The 17,940-nt window shown below is 43.4% G+C and overlaps 1 protein-coding gene across 3 annotated transcripts in view; it reads right to left on the bottom strand.

Annotated features, from left to right (window-relative positions):
* Positions 1 to 17,940, bottom strand: part of LZTR1 (leucine zipper like post translational regulator 1) — a 38,176-nt gene that overhangs the window by 8,688 nt on the left and 11,548 nt on the right. For all 3 annotated transcript variants that reach the window (XM_074563962.1, XM_074563963.1, XM_074563964.1), the window contains 5 exons: positions 6,148 to 6,258; positions 5,245 to 5,337; positions 4,202 to 4,297; positions 2,920 to 3,103; positions 939 to 1,108 (listed from right to left, as the gene is read on the bottom strand). In XM_074563962.1, the coding sequence (XP_074420063.1) occupies positions 939 to 1,108; positions 2,920 to 3,103; positions 4,202 to 4,297; positions 5,245 to 5,337; positions 6,148 to 6,258 (654 nt within the window). The remainder of the gene's footprint in view (positions 1 to 938; positions 1,109 to 2,919; positions 3,104 to 4,201; positions 4,298 to 5,244; positions 5,338 to 6,147; positions 6,259 to 17,940) is intronic.

Here is a 17,940-nt window from a genome sequence, read left to right as displayed (position 1 = left end):
TCACCCTGCTGGCAGCTAAGGCAGGCGGAGGGAGCTGGCTCATCTGAAATTATTGGCACTAGATCCACCAGCACTGAGATACTGGCTTGAGCTTCTGGGCAGCTAATGGCATCGTGGTCCTGTGCGCTAAAGGCTGTGCCAGCATTTACATACTTGCTGCTGACTGCGCTGCTGTCCTCCTGGATGGCTTTCCTTTGCCCAAACCCAGGGCACAAAGTATGCCTGAGGAAGCGCTGGTGCATACTGGTTCCTGTAGACTCACTCTGCTTGCAACCACCAGCGATACGGCCAACTGAGGTGCACAGGCTGCTCAAAGAGGCATTGCATGATCCTGCGCTGATTCTTGGACTGGGGTGGAGGAGCTCCTTCTCTGCAGCTTTAAGCAGAATGGGCTCTGGCCACTGTTGGTGGGAACCAGACCATCACAGCAAATCATGGCCTGAAGGCTGGGGGGTATCGACTCTGTCCTGACTTTCAGCAAATGCCTAAAAGCCCTTGACCCACTCCACAGAGACAGAGAATCGCAGACACATTTCATTTTTCAACAGAGTGTTTTTCAGATCAAAGGCACGAGAACAGAACTTTGTTTTTTCATCAGACCAGGTGAAAGAACCTGTTTGCAGTCTATGTATAAAACAGTGGGACCAGAAAATGCACAGTTTCTATCTTGCTGCAGTGAGAGTGAATTGATGAAGAGCCAAAGTCACGCTGCCCTTCACATCCTACAGATATGCAAAAACATCAAACGCTTCGTAATAAAAACCTACATAATATTCACAAGCAACTGCAGGACAATCCACACTAACGTGTACTCAAGCAACTATAACTATAGGAAAGAACTGAATTTTCAAAAGCTGGCAGCTTTTGCAAAACATTAATTACATAATTTTTTTTTTTTAAATTTCTTATCAGTTACTTTGTATGCAAAATGTGATTACCTTTAGCTGATCCAGCTGAAGCTTGTTAGCATTTTCACACACAATGAGCACGTTCTGCAGATCTACGGATGCTTCAATATATTGAAGGCAGAGCTGTTCCAGTCGAGAGAGCTTGAAGTTTAAGGCCAGTTTGTATACATCCATAATGAGCAACACATCCTGCACATGACCTGAAATGACAAGAGATAAAAATGCTGCTGAGGTCACAGAACAAAAAGAGGAACGCTTCTCGAAGTATTTCTTTCTACATCAACCTGAGCATTCGGAATGGTAGAATGGGCACCGACTGGAGTATTTTTATGGAGAAAAAACCCTCCATTGATGGTTAGACAAAATACGAATTGATACTAAAAAAAGGAGTTTCAAAATTGTGGCATGAGAGAGACACCCCAAAATATTTTTGGACAAAGATTTTTGACAAATCTAGATCACAATTTTTTAAAATCCTCAAAAGAAAGCGAAGTCTCTAAAAACACCGACAAGCTCCGAAGCCGGCAGCCCAGTTTCCCAAAGTGCTCAGCTGAAGTCCTCGGGTTTTATGCAGCATTAGCAATCAGCTCCCTGATTCTGACGGACCCGAATGAAGGCGCTCTGTGCTCGTGCGTGTCCAGGTCTCAGGCTGGCCTAGAAGAGAGGGCTGAAGGGCAGCAGGGACCCTCAGAGGCCATTGCTACTGGGGCTACTGGGACACCAACTCAAGGAATAATCCTCCATAGCCTTTGCTTTCCTCACAGGAGATCTCTGGCCATCTGCTGTAACTACTTTTTGATAGAGAAAAGCCTTCTTGCATGTCACATGCCTTCCCTGTGTCTAATTGGAAAATCCCATTTGATAAGCATGCCCAATTCCATTAGCTCAGCCTCCGGATGGATCCCCAGGGTGCTGCTCTCTGAACTGAGAGGAACAGCTAGGAATACAAATGGTCGGGACAGGGCCACTGGAGGATCCCAGCAGAAAGGTAAGCACAAGGAGACCTTTTGACGGGCTGGGGGAGGGCAGCAGGCTGCCTGGGAAGCCTGGAACAAAGGGAAGAGCTCAGCGTGATAACCCTTCCCTTGGTGTGATCCTGTCCTGCAGCGAACGTGCTGAGGATCAGTGAACCGGCTGACAGCAGGACCTGGCAATGTCAGCAGACACTAATGAGAAAGTTCCCTCATCCCCATTAATTAGACTTGCTCTCAAACAGGCCAACTCACAGGGAAAGCCTCGGGACTGCATACAAATCGTTCTTTTCCTGAGAGTTACCTTCTACAGAAAGAAAAGATCCTGGACTGAAAGTGAAGTGAAGCTTCCAGCGTTAGGATCGATGAACCTCACTTAACTGGACTGCGCCACATGGCTGCGGCTTCCCCAGCCCCACCAGCTGGAGTTCCCCTTGGGAATCCAGTCTGACTCCCGCAGCCCGACAGACCTCATCCCTCAAACACGGCCGTGAGTTAGATTTGCTGTGGGGGAGCTGAGAGATCTCTGGCTATTACCTCCCAGCCTGCAAGTGGTTTTAACTCGGGGATCTTCAATGAATGCATGAAATGGATTTTTCCTTTCTTGAGGCATTCCTTTGGATTGGCATTTTGAAGAGATGATAACTACTGGCTTGCTCTCCCTTTCTGTGTGGGCTCAGTTTGTAACGGATCAAAACAATACCAGAAAAAGGAAATAAGCCAACTGGGGAAAATGGTCCTTCCAGGCAGGCTGCTGTAATGTTCAAAATACTATGAAATTTTTTGTTGGTTGGTTGGGGTTTTTTTTTACATCTTTGGGAAAGATCAAGAACCTGCTTTTCCTTGATGTTTGAAAAGAATTAGGTAAAAACAAAGCACTGTTAGTACACTTTGATAGAAATCTGCTGATTTTTTTATTTCAGGTAAGTAATTAAGTACTTAGAACAGGACTGATCACCTGCAAATGCTCAATCCTGCTCTGTATAAAAATAAATGTTTGCTCCCCAGTTCCTAGTATGTTTTTTACCCTGCTGTCCTACCTTTGCGAGGGTATTTTATTTTATCTGTATACAGAAACTGCATGAGCACCTCGAAGGGTTGCGCCTCAGCCTCTCTGATGGGCACTTCCAGCAGCGGCTGCAGGCGGCACAACTTGACATTCCCACCAATCCCATCCTTCTGACACGTTGCATGTCCCTCGTCTTCAATATCTTGCTTCGATTTCTAACGAAACAGAAAAAACATACATGGAAACAAGGCTGCATCAGCTCAGACACAGGACTATCAAACCAGAGGAAAGATCCTTCTCATGACTGCGCACTCTGCAAGATCCAAGATCTCTTTACCTTCAAGATTATCTTGAAGATACCAAGGAATTCATATGTCTTAGACTTACTGTTCCATATCCTGTGACAAACCTGGATCAGAACAAACGTGAGCTCCTGGACAAGGCTCAAAAGCAGCACTTCAGAAAAAGGGAGGAATGAATTCCACTGAGCTCACGTTTCTGCCCTCAGCAGGAGCGGCATTTCTCCTTGGAGAAGGAAGATGTAGGAGCAGGTTCCACAGACCCCTGCCTTGCAAAGTCAGAGCTCAAAGAGCTGCGCAGAAGTATTTTAAGCCCACTCTGTTTCTTTCAAATTTCACTTTGACAGCCTTTCTCTACAGCTTTTCCCAGTGAAGATGGCGGATTGTGCAGTGGCAAAGCAATTAACCAAGGTACAATGAGGCATCTGTAAGTCTTACTGCAGGTTGTGTGCTACCACTTCCTCAAGAACAATAAAATGTTTGCTGCCGAAAAGCTGTAAGTAGTTAAAATTAAAAGACAATGAACCAGAGGCACTAGACCCTCAACTCTGGGAAATAATCAGGAAATACTAAGGTAAAGGGACCAGAGCCAGCCTCAAAACCTTAACACTGCCTTCTCCCTAATCTGTCTAATCTTGCAGGCCATCCCCGATGTCATGCAGCTTCTTCCCTCCCCAGAGTGAAGGGTGCGCGCTCCTCCCCAGGGGTATTCCACGAGATTAAAACTTAGACAGCTACGAGAGCTCCCAGGAGCCATACCGCCAAATCCAGGTCACTGGATTAACTTCGGCTCCTCCATGTTACACTCCTCGCCTGCCCTGATACACATCCAGCAGCCTATGTTTATACTAATTATCCTCTTTATTTTACGTGCTCAAGAGCACCTTAGCATCAGATGCTGCTCCGGTCCTACATCTGTCTCAGCAGATACTAATTTCTTCCCGGCAACCTTATTCCAGAATTGGGCAGAATAAGCATTACTTTGCCACAGGATTACTTTTCTAAAACACCCACCTGCTTCAACCTCTCCCTTGCCTGTATGATTTTCTTTTTCAGCCACTTGCAGCGAGCTGTAACAATCGCGGTGTGCCCTCGGACTCGTTCTTCCTTCTATCAAAGGCGAAGGAGTGACACATATTACACTTTTATTCCCAAACCACATGGTGACGGCAGATGGCAGAAGTCATAGAAACCTGGGCTGAACTCCAGGTTACTATACATTTAGTTTAAGTTAGAATCAAAGGCAACCTTGCATCTGCTCTGCACATCCAGATGAAATTCTAGACCTATTTCTCCCAGAGGTTAATAGCAAACACCATTTGGAAAGAGCCTTTGTTCCATTCACCGAGTGGAAGCTGTTGCGTAGGTTCAGCATCACAATATTGCTTCTTAGTGTTGCATCTGATTTTTGGTTTAATTTTCTCTTTTCAAAACAACAGTATTTGTTTTTTTGCTATTGTTCTTCATAAGCTGCTTCATCTGCTGTTGAGGATCTGTTAAGTGACCTCTGCGAAGTGTTTTATAACTTTTTACTTTTGCAAAAGAAATGCAGGTAAGTTCAATTTTTTCATGTTTTTCTTCAGAAAACGTGTTCTTTTTTAAATGTTATATTTTTTTTTCATTCCTAGAGAATCATTTCCCTGTGCTGCTTTTTCTCATTCTATTTTATTTCAGTAATTAAAAACGGATCTGCATGGATCTGCAAACACTGACCTGCTCCTTCCAGAGGACAGTCGGGACCTCGGAGTACAGAGGTCGTTAGTATCAGTTTCATATTGCAACTATATATAATGTGCTCTGATGAATTTGGGTTATGTCTCAGTCACCCACAGATCTTCCCATTTTAAAAGTTTCCTCTCCTTTGCAGCTTTAGAAATTTGTCTGGATTAGCGTAACTTACTGAACCAGACAGACATCATTTTCACCAGGGACACTGCCCTTAAAACTTCATTCCCAGGGTTTTTGGCACAACCTTTGTACCATTTGCTTTTTCCCAGCAAACATGCTCCACAGGCAGTAACACCCCCGTTGGCACCTTTTCAATAAATTCTACTCACCTCTCCCAAAACAAACTCCAAGTCACTGAACTGCCTGTTTTCCCACAGCCTTCCATAATCTTCATGCAGAGTGCATTTAGGGTAACAAGAAAACTAGAAAAAATTAAAAACCCACAGAAGACAGAATTCATTTCAAATGGCTGTATCCCAAAGCACCGTAGTTACATATACTATCACTGGATTTCCTTGTTAACTTGACCTCAATGCAATATATAAAGCAGAAACAAACCAAACACGCGCAAGGGCTTCCTCTATGGTGAGGGCAATGAAAGATAACACAGGGTAACATGGAAGAACTGTGTCTCATCACAACTTGCAGATGGCAGGATTCGGTAGCCAGGAGCTCACCCGCTCACAAGACTTGTCTGAGGGTCCCACGCAATAAAAATGAAGTTGAGTGTAGGGGGGATTTGACCTGGTGTGAGTACCTTGAAATTTAAAATTTCAAATCCCCACAGGGACTGGAGGGGGCAGGAGCGGGAGTGCTGCACGACGATAAAACTTCAACACAAAATGCTCTGACTCAGGAACCCTCAACCTGACGGTACATGAGGAGGAACCGTCAATTTTCAGTTAAACATGCCGGCAAATACTGTCTAACACACTTACCAATAATTTGTCAAAATAACTTGCCATGATCTCTGTTAGGACTTTGGGGCACTGGAGAGCTTGGCCTCACCAAAACATCTGTCCAGATAACATTTCTCAAAAGATTTTAAAGATATACACTAATCCTTGTCAGCTGAATCTGAAATACAAGGGCTGCCTGCAGGAAGGCTGCGAAATGAAAGCCATCAAACTGACGGCGAGCCAAACCAGAAACTCTGCCACGTCCGGAGACAGAGCCAGAAGGATTCACGCAGAATCGGTGTCGATGCTCGAGTACATTTATCAGTGAATTACCTGGAACCGGTACATTTCTCCACTTCTGATGTTATTGTCCACTGTGCCGCCAAAGATGTACATAGCATCTGAGATAACAGCTGCGGCGTGGAAGAGCCTCCCACTGGGTAACTAGGGAAAGAAAAGGACAAAATAGGTGAGGGAATAAATAAAAGCCTTTTTTTTTCTCCCAAGAAAAAGCACCTGCAACAGATCAACAGTGAGAAGGGAAAATGAATGTATTCTGAAGTGAACTGCATCCTAAGATTGACATTTATTATATTTTACATTTGTTTCCTAGTGTATTTAGAACATACTTTCCAGTCACGTTAAAAACCACCTATTTATTGCACCTTCTAATCAGAGTGGTACGTACACAGGGCTCTACGCATCATGAGAGTTACAAAACGTATCATCTACCAAACTCAGACTCAACGCAGAAAAATAAAATGCATCTCTAGAAACAAACAGATTCTGCAAACATGATCACTATGCAAACTCAGCGCTTATTCCGAATATTGTCGGGAACTCGAAAGGCAGACGATCATCTATCCCAGCAGGATACTGAACTCCAGGCTTGTAAACGCATGCCTTCCCCACAGCTTGCCGGGGCTGAACCATCTGGCTAACGCGCCCCTCCAGCAACGGCAGATCCTGCACAGAAGCCCAAAGTTGGAGATTTTACAGAGCTGGCGCCACGGAGTCAACTCTCCTTTCTCCATCGTGCCAGGCCCACAGAAAGTAAAGCCACCCCACACGGCACGAAGCCCCAGCTATTTATAGGAGTGAGGGATCGCACCGTCCCATGTGACACACAGTTCACCTTGGAATTGCGAAGTCGGATGATTTTTGAAGTGGGAAGGAGTCAAAGCCACTGCAACCCTCCTGCATGGGACAGACCACATCATTTTTACACATCTCTTCTGAGGTTACACAAGAGGTAGCTGATCAGATCAGCACATCTCACTGAGATATCTCACATAAAGTCTTCAAGTGGTGACAGTAACTTCTTTATTTTTTTCCTAGTTTGATCAGGCTTGTTTTGTCTTCCAGGCACAAATCTCATTAAATCTTGGCCTACGAAATAAAAATCCCTCTGATACAAGCGATCTTCTCTTCTCGTACATATTTATAGACACCACTCAAGTAAACTCAGACACGAAACAAGATTATGTTTATCTGGAGAGACATATTTTCCAGGAAATCATGCTGACTGGCATTTTTCATTCCCACCGAGTTATCCCTTTTACCACAGCAGCACACAACGGTCTCATTTACCTTGTTACTCACCAGACTTGCCATGACTTTTTCTTTTCTTGAAACTACAGCTTTACGGACGCAACCCCCCTTGCAGCGAGTAGACCTGTTGGGGTTTTTTTCTCAGATGTACAAACCACAGATTTAGTCACCTTAAAATGCACGTTTGCCTGCGCCAGTTTAACAAGCCACCTAGATTCCTCTGGATAAACAAGACACCTTCTGTCTCCGGCACAGTCCATGGATACTTTATCAAAGATACTTTAAAGTTTGTGCTAATAAGTACCGTGATGGGAAGATTATGGAATAATATCGATCTCTTAGCACCTTCCTGCTGGGCCCCTGCTCGATACCTCTCCAAAAGAAGATGAGATTACTGCCAAATAGAATTTATTTTATATGGCCTCTGTTCATTTTTAGTAGTAATCTCATTAATTAAATAAGATGTACTGACTGAAAAAATCAAACATATTTCGGTAGTTAAAGATACCTCAGTGACCTTTATCAACTGGACCTCCAAGCTCGCCCCAAAATACGAGGTTTGCTTGCTGAGACCTATTTCCACACAACTAGATGGGCTGACATCAGCCGTATTGTTCCACCCACAAACTGAAAAAAAAAAGAACTATTCTGTCAGAGATCAAATGCAGGCCACCCAGTTTATACTTACTCAGGTCATTTTCCCTGCCATTTTTAAAAAATAAATAATACTTTAGCTTTGCACTGAATTGAAATAATTCCCAACATTCTCTCATAGTTGCTTTTATAAAGCAGCCATTGTATTTAACAAACCGTGCTTTTTTCAATCAAAAAAACTTACAGCGTTTTCCTAATTGGTGCCAGAAAGGAAATGTGAATCATCTGAATATTTAACCGAGTAACACTGTACTTGCTAGTCACATCATATTTAACTCAATCTGTAAGGAACGTTACAACGATGATTTCTGATTTGTAATGGTTGGTACCGGAGTGGTAAAGAAACCAGAGCTTTGTCACTTACTAGTAACTTAAGTGATCAAACCACCCTAGTTTTTAAATACATGTAAAGAAATGTAAAATATGAAAGGACAGCCCAGAAAAAGGAAGGCCAAATACAGTTCATCAAAACATTGTGCAGCTGAGGGTTTCAGGGTATTTGTTTTGCTGAACCAGAATAGCAGAATTCAAGCCAGAACAAGCCCTCACACGGTGACAACCCCCCTGCCGAGTGGCATGACGCCGATGCCACCTTCGAGGAGAACAATGCTCTGCCCTCCTAGGACTAAAGCTTTGGCCAGAGAAAAACTTTGGCCCAGTGCAAACCAGGGGAGCTGGGTCCTCAAGAAGAAAATATTCAGGGCAAAAAGGTCAGTAGAGCTCAGGAGCGTAAACAGCCGGAGAGACATAAACAGCTGCAGAGACATGCTGGGCTCCACGTTCCTCATCCACCAACGCCGGACGCCAAAACTCTGCCCTATCTTGAATTTTTTGTCGGGAGACTTCCAAGCTGCCAAATCCAGTTGCTGAATATACTCAAACCTGGTAGAGTTTATATGGAACAGATACAAAATAGTATCTATTTTGCTAGCTGGGATGGTCAGAAATCCTCACAGAATGTGATTCTGCAGAGGAAAAGAGTCCATGAGGGAATTCACAAAAACGGAGAGACAAAACTATGCCCTGTATGCCAAATTCAGCAGTCCAGCACCGGAGGGTTGGAGTTACATGGCCTCATCTTAAACACCAGAGAGAACAGCCGTTGCTCTGCTCACTGTCCATGGACCTGTACACCAGAACACACGCTGGTGACACCATGCGGTTTGTCCTGCCTAAGGCTGAGATAATTCAGGTGGCTTAGAGCCTACCAGACGAACTGAATCTGGATTTCTTCTATGCAGATGTTTATATATCTGTGTCTTCCTCACTACTGGGCCGAGTCTCATCCCTTGTACCAATGCGCACAGCCAAATCTGATTTCATAAAACCCCAAGAAGGTCAGTTCATGCAAAAGTGGGACAAGAATCACTGTCCGTAATAGAGCAAACCTGTCCAAGACCTGAAAGGCCAGTATCAAGAACCACAGGGCTGCAGCCACTGGATCATAATCCCCTGTAAGAGCCTGAAAGAGAGTACAGCTACCCCGATTTTCAACACATAATCACTCCACTATAAATAATTGTGTAGGTAGAAAATGGCACACCATATTTCTCCCGGTTCAAGCTATTCCTTCCTTGCTACAGTTTAAGCATTAATCACATTAACACAGAAAAAAAAGCTTCTCTCCTTCCTTTCCACAGTAACCGTTCCTGCATTTCAAAACGTATGCTTTGCCTCTCATCTTCCCTTCACTGGGCACCTCCAGCTCTTTCAGCTCTTCAGTGGGGTCATGTTTGCTCGTTGCTCTTACAGCTTTCCTATGGATTCTCCCCAGGGTCCACTCATTTGTACTTCATCCGTCCGCACAAGTTGCAGTTTATTAGAGCTGCCTCAGACAACGAATCCGGCACTCAAACATAGAGTGAGTGACTCCCTGCTCACACTATAAGCCAAGGTTACAGTTGGGAACTCCTGCATTCGGAGAAACAAAGTCAGCACAGGGTGAACACGAAACTAAGCCTTTCTTTTGCAATATAACACATGGATCCTAATTTCTGTCTTTTACAAGCACAGTCTAATCAGCTGTCCCATATCCTGCTTGTGACACAGGAATGTGCTGGTCATCCTCATCTTACAGCTGGCAAAAAGGCTCAAAGAAATTGTATTAATTTTCTGAGATCACAAGGGAAGACAGCAGTAGACTAAAAGCATGTGCACAGCCTGCAGGATGTCTTTCAGCTGCCTGCTCTGGGTAAAATTTTAAGGTTATTCTGGTACTTTCTGCATCCTAATTCCAGCTGTTAGGGCTCTGAATCTGATGTGGAGAAGTGCAGATTTCTGCTTAAGAGCTGCCAAGCAATGAACATACAGTTTATGTGATGAATCCGTCAGGGATTTTTGGACAGTTTTCTTCCGATTTCCTCTTGCCCTCTTTTCTCCCAGTGTTTCACCTTGTCAAGGCCCAAAATCCTGCCAGTAGTAAGACCTCTACAGCAGTTTCTGCTGCTTATTGTTTCACTTGAAGCTAAAATCTTCCCAGCGTCACCCATGTTGGTCTATCCTTTGGTCCTTGCCCATTAGCTCCCAACTGGCTCACCACCCACCCCAAGGCAAAGCTCCAGGCGCTCCTTCGCCATGAAGCACAACTCCTTCTCCTCACCTTCCCAGCCTGTCTGTCTGGTCAAGTGAGCAATCTCACTGTCTCCAACAGGGGCAGAGCCTGCAACTGTGCACGACCTTCTAATTCCTCCTGTCTCCCATGCTACGTGTGTTTTGCAAGAGCTTTCCCAATCCTGTTGTGCGCCAGACGCTTCTGCCCACACCTTCAACTCCTCTTCCGATGATGGCAAACGTTCCCCGGTGTACCTTAGTGTAAATATTCCAGGTAACAGGGTGAGAATTGCACTCAGGATTATAGTGATAAACGGAGTCATTACACCGAAGAGCCAGACCTGTGTTAGGTATGCTTCATGATAAAGGTGTACCAGTACACCTACTGGTAAAGTCCTCCTGGGAGAATAACAACTGCTACCTAAAACCAGCACTGTGCAAACGTAACTTGAGGCTGGCAGGTGAGATAATCTGTGAAAAACTATACTTTCGATTTGCAGTAACTGTAGTTTCAGTAAAGGTTTCTGCTGGTGCAACTCCAGATGGTTGCGTGTGAATCCAACGCTAAAAATCACAGACTAAGATGCGCTGCCAGTCTGAACGTATTTGTCAGCTCTAGATCCTATGCTTATCTCTCAGCCGACTTGATCTCCTTACTTTATCAGCAGTGCCTGACAAAAAGAATTTTAGGTTCATTCCTGACACCTCTGATGATGCAGGCTGGCACCCCTCTCTGAGACACACTGCCCCGTTTCATCTGTTGAAGTGTTTTCTCTATTTAAGTTAATGAGATTTACAATCTGAGGCTCTTTTCAAGCTGGAACCTCTGCTTTCAAAAGCAGATCTCATCAGTCACCTTTGCTTCCCTTTCAGTATACCTTTGCACACTGCTGGCATGATTCAAGCCATGATTTTCAAAATTCGAGTATATCCGAAGACTTTTCTTTTTGCGTTTCTTGTGCTCAAAACTCATTCCGTACCCTGTCTAGACAGCACAAATTGAGTTTGTCCTGGGATGCTCATCAGGGTTCTGGTTTGACTTACAAATCTGTGCATTAGCGTTGCTTCTCCTTGTGGTAGAGCACCTAGCAATCATTCAAATAGTTGAGATAACAGCCCTGAGCACCATCGCTGGGGCTGATTCCACACACTCTAAAATAAACTTAGTTAAACCTATGCAAACCCCTACATAAACTCATTGATTTAAATTCTAACCTCATCAGGAATACATTCAGCTTCACTTGAAGTCCCGAATAAATTAAGTTGAATCAATGTAAAAGTAAAATCAAATCAAATGAACAGTTTCCACTCAGGGGTCAATACCAGTTTTCTACAAGCAATTTAGAACTCGTATGTGCAGAGTCAAGGCTTAAATGGTTCTTAGTTTACAGTTTAAGATGAAATAGCTCAAGATAAATTTCAAGGAGAGAAAAAAGGAGTGGAGGAGAAAAAGCATATACAAGGCTGGAGTTTATTTCTCTCTCCTGGAATAAATTTAATTTGCATTTTTGAAGTCTTTTTCACTTCCAAGTTTTTATTTATTTACCTCTGAGTCTGCTGTGGGAGGTTGTTTAATTGTTGTTATGCCGAAATCTAAACCAAATACATCCCGAGATTTTTTTAAACCACATTCCTCCAAGGGCAAGGAGGGAGCTTCGTCTGGGGCAGACACTCTCTCAGCCACTTCTGGATGGGACACCTGGGTACAAGATTTAAAAACAACAGTGCGTAGAAGTATAGATGGGAGGCACGAGAGACTGGACACGGAGCAGGAGTCCCCCTGTGGCTGGAGCTCCAAAAGATTGTGTCCGTGTATCCAAACCACTCAGGATCAGTCCAGCAAAAGCACCGCTGTCTCGTTTGGAGCCTACCACTGTGACGGAACGATTTAACAATTTAGTTGTGTAGTTTTCTTGTGTTTTTTTTTTGCAGTGACAGAGGTACACAGCAATTAAAATCTTAATCATTAATTGCTTTTGTCTGCCTTCTTCCTCCCATGGTTCTTCATGAGAAGCTGAGGGTTTTGTTTACTGCAAGCAGGAAGAATGCAGATCAGGACCAAAGATGGCGAAGAGGCAATAGCTGTCAGCTATTCCCACAGTCTGACAGATTTCCCACATTTTGGCTTGATATAAAAACGGTGCAGATGGATCATCACAAAGTGACAACCTGTACTTTATGTCAAAGCTGACTAAAACATTTGGAAGACGACACAGTGAAACCTTTTCTATGGCTGACAGGTTACGCTGTGGTGTGACGACAGGCAACATGCAGAGAGGTCACGCAGCCACCGCTGCTCCGCCGGAGAGCCATGGGCTCCTCAAGGGCCAGGCCTTCGCTGGCCCTGCTCACGGTCCAGATGCAACTCTTCTGTGCCTCTGTCAAGAGATCTGGGTCAGTTACAAAAATGTACTTTCTTGTAGTGAGATTCATTCTCTTCGCTGTGAAGAATATATTAGCTATACTATTATTGCGGGCTGTGACTACTGGTGTTCTTTTCAGTCCTTACCTCGTCTCTCTCATTCATTTTCCAAAGCATTTCTAACATGTTTTCAGCGCTTTTTCAGATTGAAATTTCAACACTATAGTGTTGTGCAATAGTAGGAAATAGCTAAAATCAAACCCACCGCAGTTGTTTCAAGGCTCTTCTTTCCCATTTTCTCAGTTTCTCAGAAAGCTTCTTATATTTACAGAAAAAATTTCAACCCTCCTCACCTTCGTCTGTGAGCGAGCAGGTGTTAAGGGAGCTGATTATTGCACTGAACGCCAAAGCCAGTGCAGATGCGCTCAGATCTCTTTCACAATCTAGGAACGATGGGCCTCTCAAATGAAAATAATGAGACCTAAAGCCACCAACAAACAAACCTGGTGAAACAACATAAACTAAAAGGTAAAAAAAAATACCTATTTTTCCTCTGAAAGTGGAAGAAAACCTTAAGCCCAAAGGAGATGTCACTACTGGTAGCTGTTTATAGTCCAGAGATACTTCTACACTATCATGCCAGACAACAGCATAAAACTCAAACAGATGGGCAGACAGAGCTTTGGATATTCGTTAAGTTCAAGGAGGTTTAAGGATTTAAAATGTTTTCACATGCTGGATGCAGAAAAGCTATATGCTTTTCAGACACAATTGGAACAGACTCGTTTCAGAGCAAACTTCGAGACATACAGCTCTGCAAATTAACAAAGAGCAGACGGCAAATGTGGAAGGGCATTACCATGCCTCTGCTTAGACAGTTATTCCTTTCTGATTATGGCAACGGACTCATCTCCCCTCGCTTACGGCTGGGTCCACTGCGCCTTCGTCCTGAGAAGGTTATGGAGCAAATCCTCCTGGAAGCTACTTCCATCGATGGTCAGCAAGGACCTACCAAGGGTGAATTTTTTCTGACTAACCTGATAGTCTCCTACAAAATGCTGAATGGCTTCACAGATTAGAGGAGGGCACTGTGTTCTCAGCAAGTCTGCGGTTGATACCAAATTGTCTGGAGCGGCTGGAATGCTGGAGGCTGCTATCCAAACGGACTTACCTACATTGGAAAAATGGGCTGATGGGCACCTCATTAAGTTCTGCCAAGTCCTGTCCCTGGGACAAAGTAATTCCTTGCAATGATACTGGCTGGGGACTGGCTGTCTAGAAAACAGCTCTGTAGAAAAAAACCCTGGGAGTCCTGGTGGACAACAAGCTGAAGAGGATTCAGCAGTGTTCTCCTGCAATAAGGTCAACAGCATCCTCAGCTGTATCAGCAGGTATGCAGCCAGCAGGTTGAGGGAAGGGATTTTTCCTCCTCTATTTAGTATTTCTAAGACCACATCTGAAGTACTCTGCCCAATTTTGGGCTCCCCAGCAGAAGAAAGGCATTGACCCACATAAAGGAGTCCAGTGGAGGGCTACCAAGATGGTCAGGGGTTGGAGTACATGATGCACAAGAGAAGGAAAGGCAAAGGAAATACCTTATTGTCTGCAACTACTTGCAGGAGGAGTGCAGAGAAGACAGTGCCACTCTTCTGAGAGGTGCCCGGTGGAAAAACAGCAGGCAACAGACTCAAGTTAGAGCCCTCAATATGAGAGGAAGATGTCTTTTATCATGGTAGTGGACAAACACTGGAACAAAAGCCAGGAGAGGCTGTTGGATCTCTGTCCTTAGAGATATACAGAAATGGACTGGACAAGGTGCTGAGCAACCTGTCCTAACCAGACCTGCTCTGAGCCCAAGGTTAGACTTGAAACCTCTGGAGGTCCCTTCCAACCTACCTGCCTTTGTGATTCTAAGATTTCCTCCTGTTCTTCAACATACTTTAGATCTGGAAGCCCAGCTTAGCTCTTGTTACAATGGAAATTTAGTTACGTCTAAGATGGAAATTCAGCCTTTCCTTTTCCCCTCTTATTTGCTGGTTGTACCATACAAGAAAACAGGGAATTAAAAATCTATCACAGATACTTGGAAAGGACCTCATCAAAGGCTATTTCCGTTCCTCTGCCCCAACCAGGGTCAACAATACCTATTTCATTCCTGAGAGAGGTTCATGTAGCCTGTTCTTAAAGTCTTCCAGTGGTAGAGACTTCTCAAAACTTGTCATGAAATCTGCAACACCGCACTACTGTTAGCAAGTCAAAAATATTTTGTCTGCAATGTATTTATTGAGATCATCATATCTACATTGCCAACATAAATTCATCTATCAAAGCTTAACAATGGTGTAAAGCAGAGGATCACCTCAGCATGTACCACTTCCTCATAGGAAGCAGTTAATACAGAAGAGGGATTGTCATGGATTGTGGCAGAGGATAGAAAGTTGGAGACCACGATGACGAAACCTACAACACAGGATAAATCACTAGATACAAAACAAAGTCATAAATAACAAAAGCTTGTTGCAAAATCAGCTCTTCTAGAGATTTTGCAGTTCTGATTATGGTAAGTAATAGGGGATGGGACAGTGGACATCATTTGATAATCCAGTCCACACTGAAGATAAGATTTTTCCATCTGGCATTCACTGGAGAATGCTGCCTGGAAACAGGGAGGTTAGTTCTTCAACAATGACATTCAAGTAAGTGCCATTATCACTGCAAAGGTAAGAATATGAGACAATCTTTAACTTATTTACAGCTGTAATAAAAGTAAACTCTCTCTTCTTTAAAATAATTTTAGTATTTCGGTTGCAAATTTAGAAAGTACTGTTAATGTATAATTCATCAGAGAGGATGAGGCACAGTTTAAAGTGCAAGTATTGCGAAATCCAATGAATGTGTCTCAGAAGATCACATACCGAAATCTAACAACGGATGACAAAAATCAAGTGGCCAACCATTCGCTTCTTTTGGGCACCGTGGTGCGTATTCAAAAATCGAATTACTATAACAGTACTTTTGGGATTTTAATCCGACTTCCTGCATAAAACAACCTACAAGACTTCCTGGAAGTAGTACTGAAATGGAGCCTTTCTTTTAGGAAAACACCAAACTCTCGTGTAGAGGTAGTGAATAATCTACCAAAAAGCTCTGATAAAATGTTTTGAATGAATTATTACCCTCACTCTTTACAATTTGTAAACTTTTATTTCCCTTCTTTTTTAGTCTGAATATTTCTAGTTTCAACTTTAAGCCACTGGATTGTGCTTTATCTTTTATCAACAGATTAAAAAGCCTCTCTTCCCCAGGTGGGCCAGTGAAGAATTAATTTTCTAAACCTTCCCTAAAAAAGACTACACTTCCCAGCTGGTCACTGTGTTTCCCAACCTTTAATAATTTTCAGATTTCTTCTCTGAACAACCTCCTTGATTTGTGAACACAAGGTGGTGAGATATCATACTGGAAGATCTATCTAATAAACAGGGGTGTAATGTATTTATGTGACTAAATGATACTACCCTACGTCGGCTTCTGGAGCCAAGAACACCATCAGCACTTCCAGCCATTTTACACTGCAGGGAGCTTGTCTCAGCTACCCACAATGACTAAAGTTTTTAAGTCATTGTTTCCAGGGATGCTGTAAGGGAAACTATTCAGCATAGACCACACGCCCTGTTCTTAGACGTACTGCCTTACGCGCATACTGAAATACGTATTGTTTGTGCCCACCGTAAGGAGAAATCCAAATCACTCTGAGTGGACTGTTATTTTAATCATCAATTGGCAAAACTCGGGATAATTAGTAACTATTAGGGGAAAGCTGTGATCTTCTGTTTTCTTTCAAGGTCATTGACAAAAGTTTATAGCAATGCAACAACAAGAACCAGTCCCTAAAGGACCTAAGCCGAGTAACTACTCCTCATTCGAAACCATATTTCCTATCTTTCAGTTATCCAACTTTATACCCATTTAATGGGAGTCATGTTAACGCTGTATTGCTCTAATTTCTCACCAGTAAGTGAGCTACAGAAATATATTTCTTCTGCTTATCACCCACATACACCTGCATCCCGCTTTCTCTGGGAGAATTCTGTAGAAACGTGTAAAAAACATCCCTCAAAAAGGATATGAACGTAGACCTGACACACAGAAATCGAGCTGTGCAACAATCTTAACTACAGTTACTCTGATAACCAGGTTTTTATAAATATTAACATTTTCAAGATGTCTCTCTCCAGCTTACGGAGCACAAACTTAAAAAGGTCACTGGTACGAAGATCCTAAAGTTTTAAAAAATATTTTCTAAAAGGGATGCAAGTCTGAACACTACGTATGATTTATAAACATAAATCAATCGGTCTCCTGTCTAGAGTGTGAAATGCTAAGTTTTATCTCTCCTAGCAGAACACATACCCTGACAACTACACTCACCACATCTGAAGGCAGATCTTGTCAGGGGCCTCACTGCAGGAATTCAGGGGTTTGTTCTCATAATAACGTGTTTCTTTTGCCTGGAGATACCTCAACGAGCGTAACTGATCTCTGCACAGGGAGACTATGGCAGACTCATCCACAGTGGGATGACTAAATCCTTTTAATCCTTCTTAGCTGCCCACAAACCACATCATCTGAAGAAATCCAGAACTGTGCCTCAAAGTAAGCCAAAGAAGGTTACTAACACATTAACCTCCCGTTTTGCTTATTAAAACAAAAATTTAGAGCTTTGAAAGTCAGAAATTTTTATTGCTCTTGACTTTAAAAGGCCTACTTGTGAGACTAAAATGTTTCGCAGGCCAAGTTTTAGAGATTTCTCTTGTAACTTCAGGAGAGAGAGATTGCTCGCCGGTGCCTGCAGTCACTGGGAGATGATGGTAATTCACCTACCCGGTAAGAGGGGAGCGACCTACAGACAGTTCAACTATCCCACGCACTGACCTTCTTCAAGAATTGCGAGGAAGGAGAATTTGCTTCCTCTTCCTATGACATCTCATCCTCTATGAGGCACCGCCTGG

Source organism: Larus michahellis, chromosome 21 (genome assembly GCF_964199755.1).
Source record: "Larus michahellis chromosome 21, bLarMic1.1, whole genome shotgun sequence".
In the NCBI taxonomy this organism is placed as follows: Eukaryota; Metazoa; Chordata; class Aves; order Charadriiformes; family Laridae; genus Larus; species Larus michahellis.
This window is presented reverse-complemented; position numbering and strand designations above follow the sequence as displayed.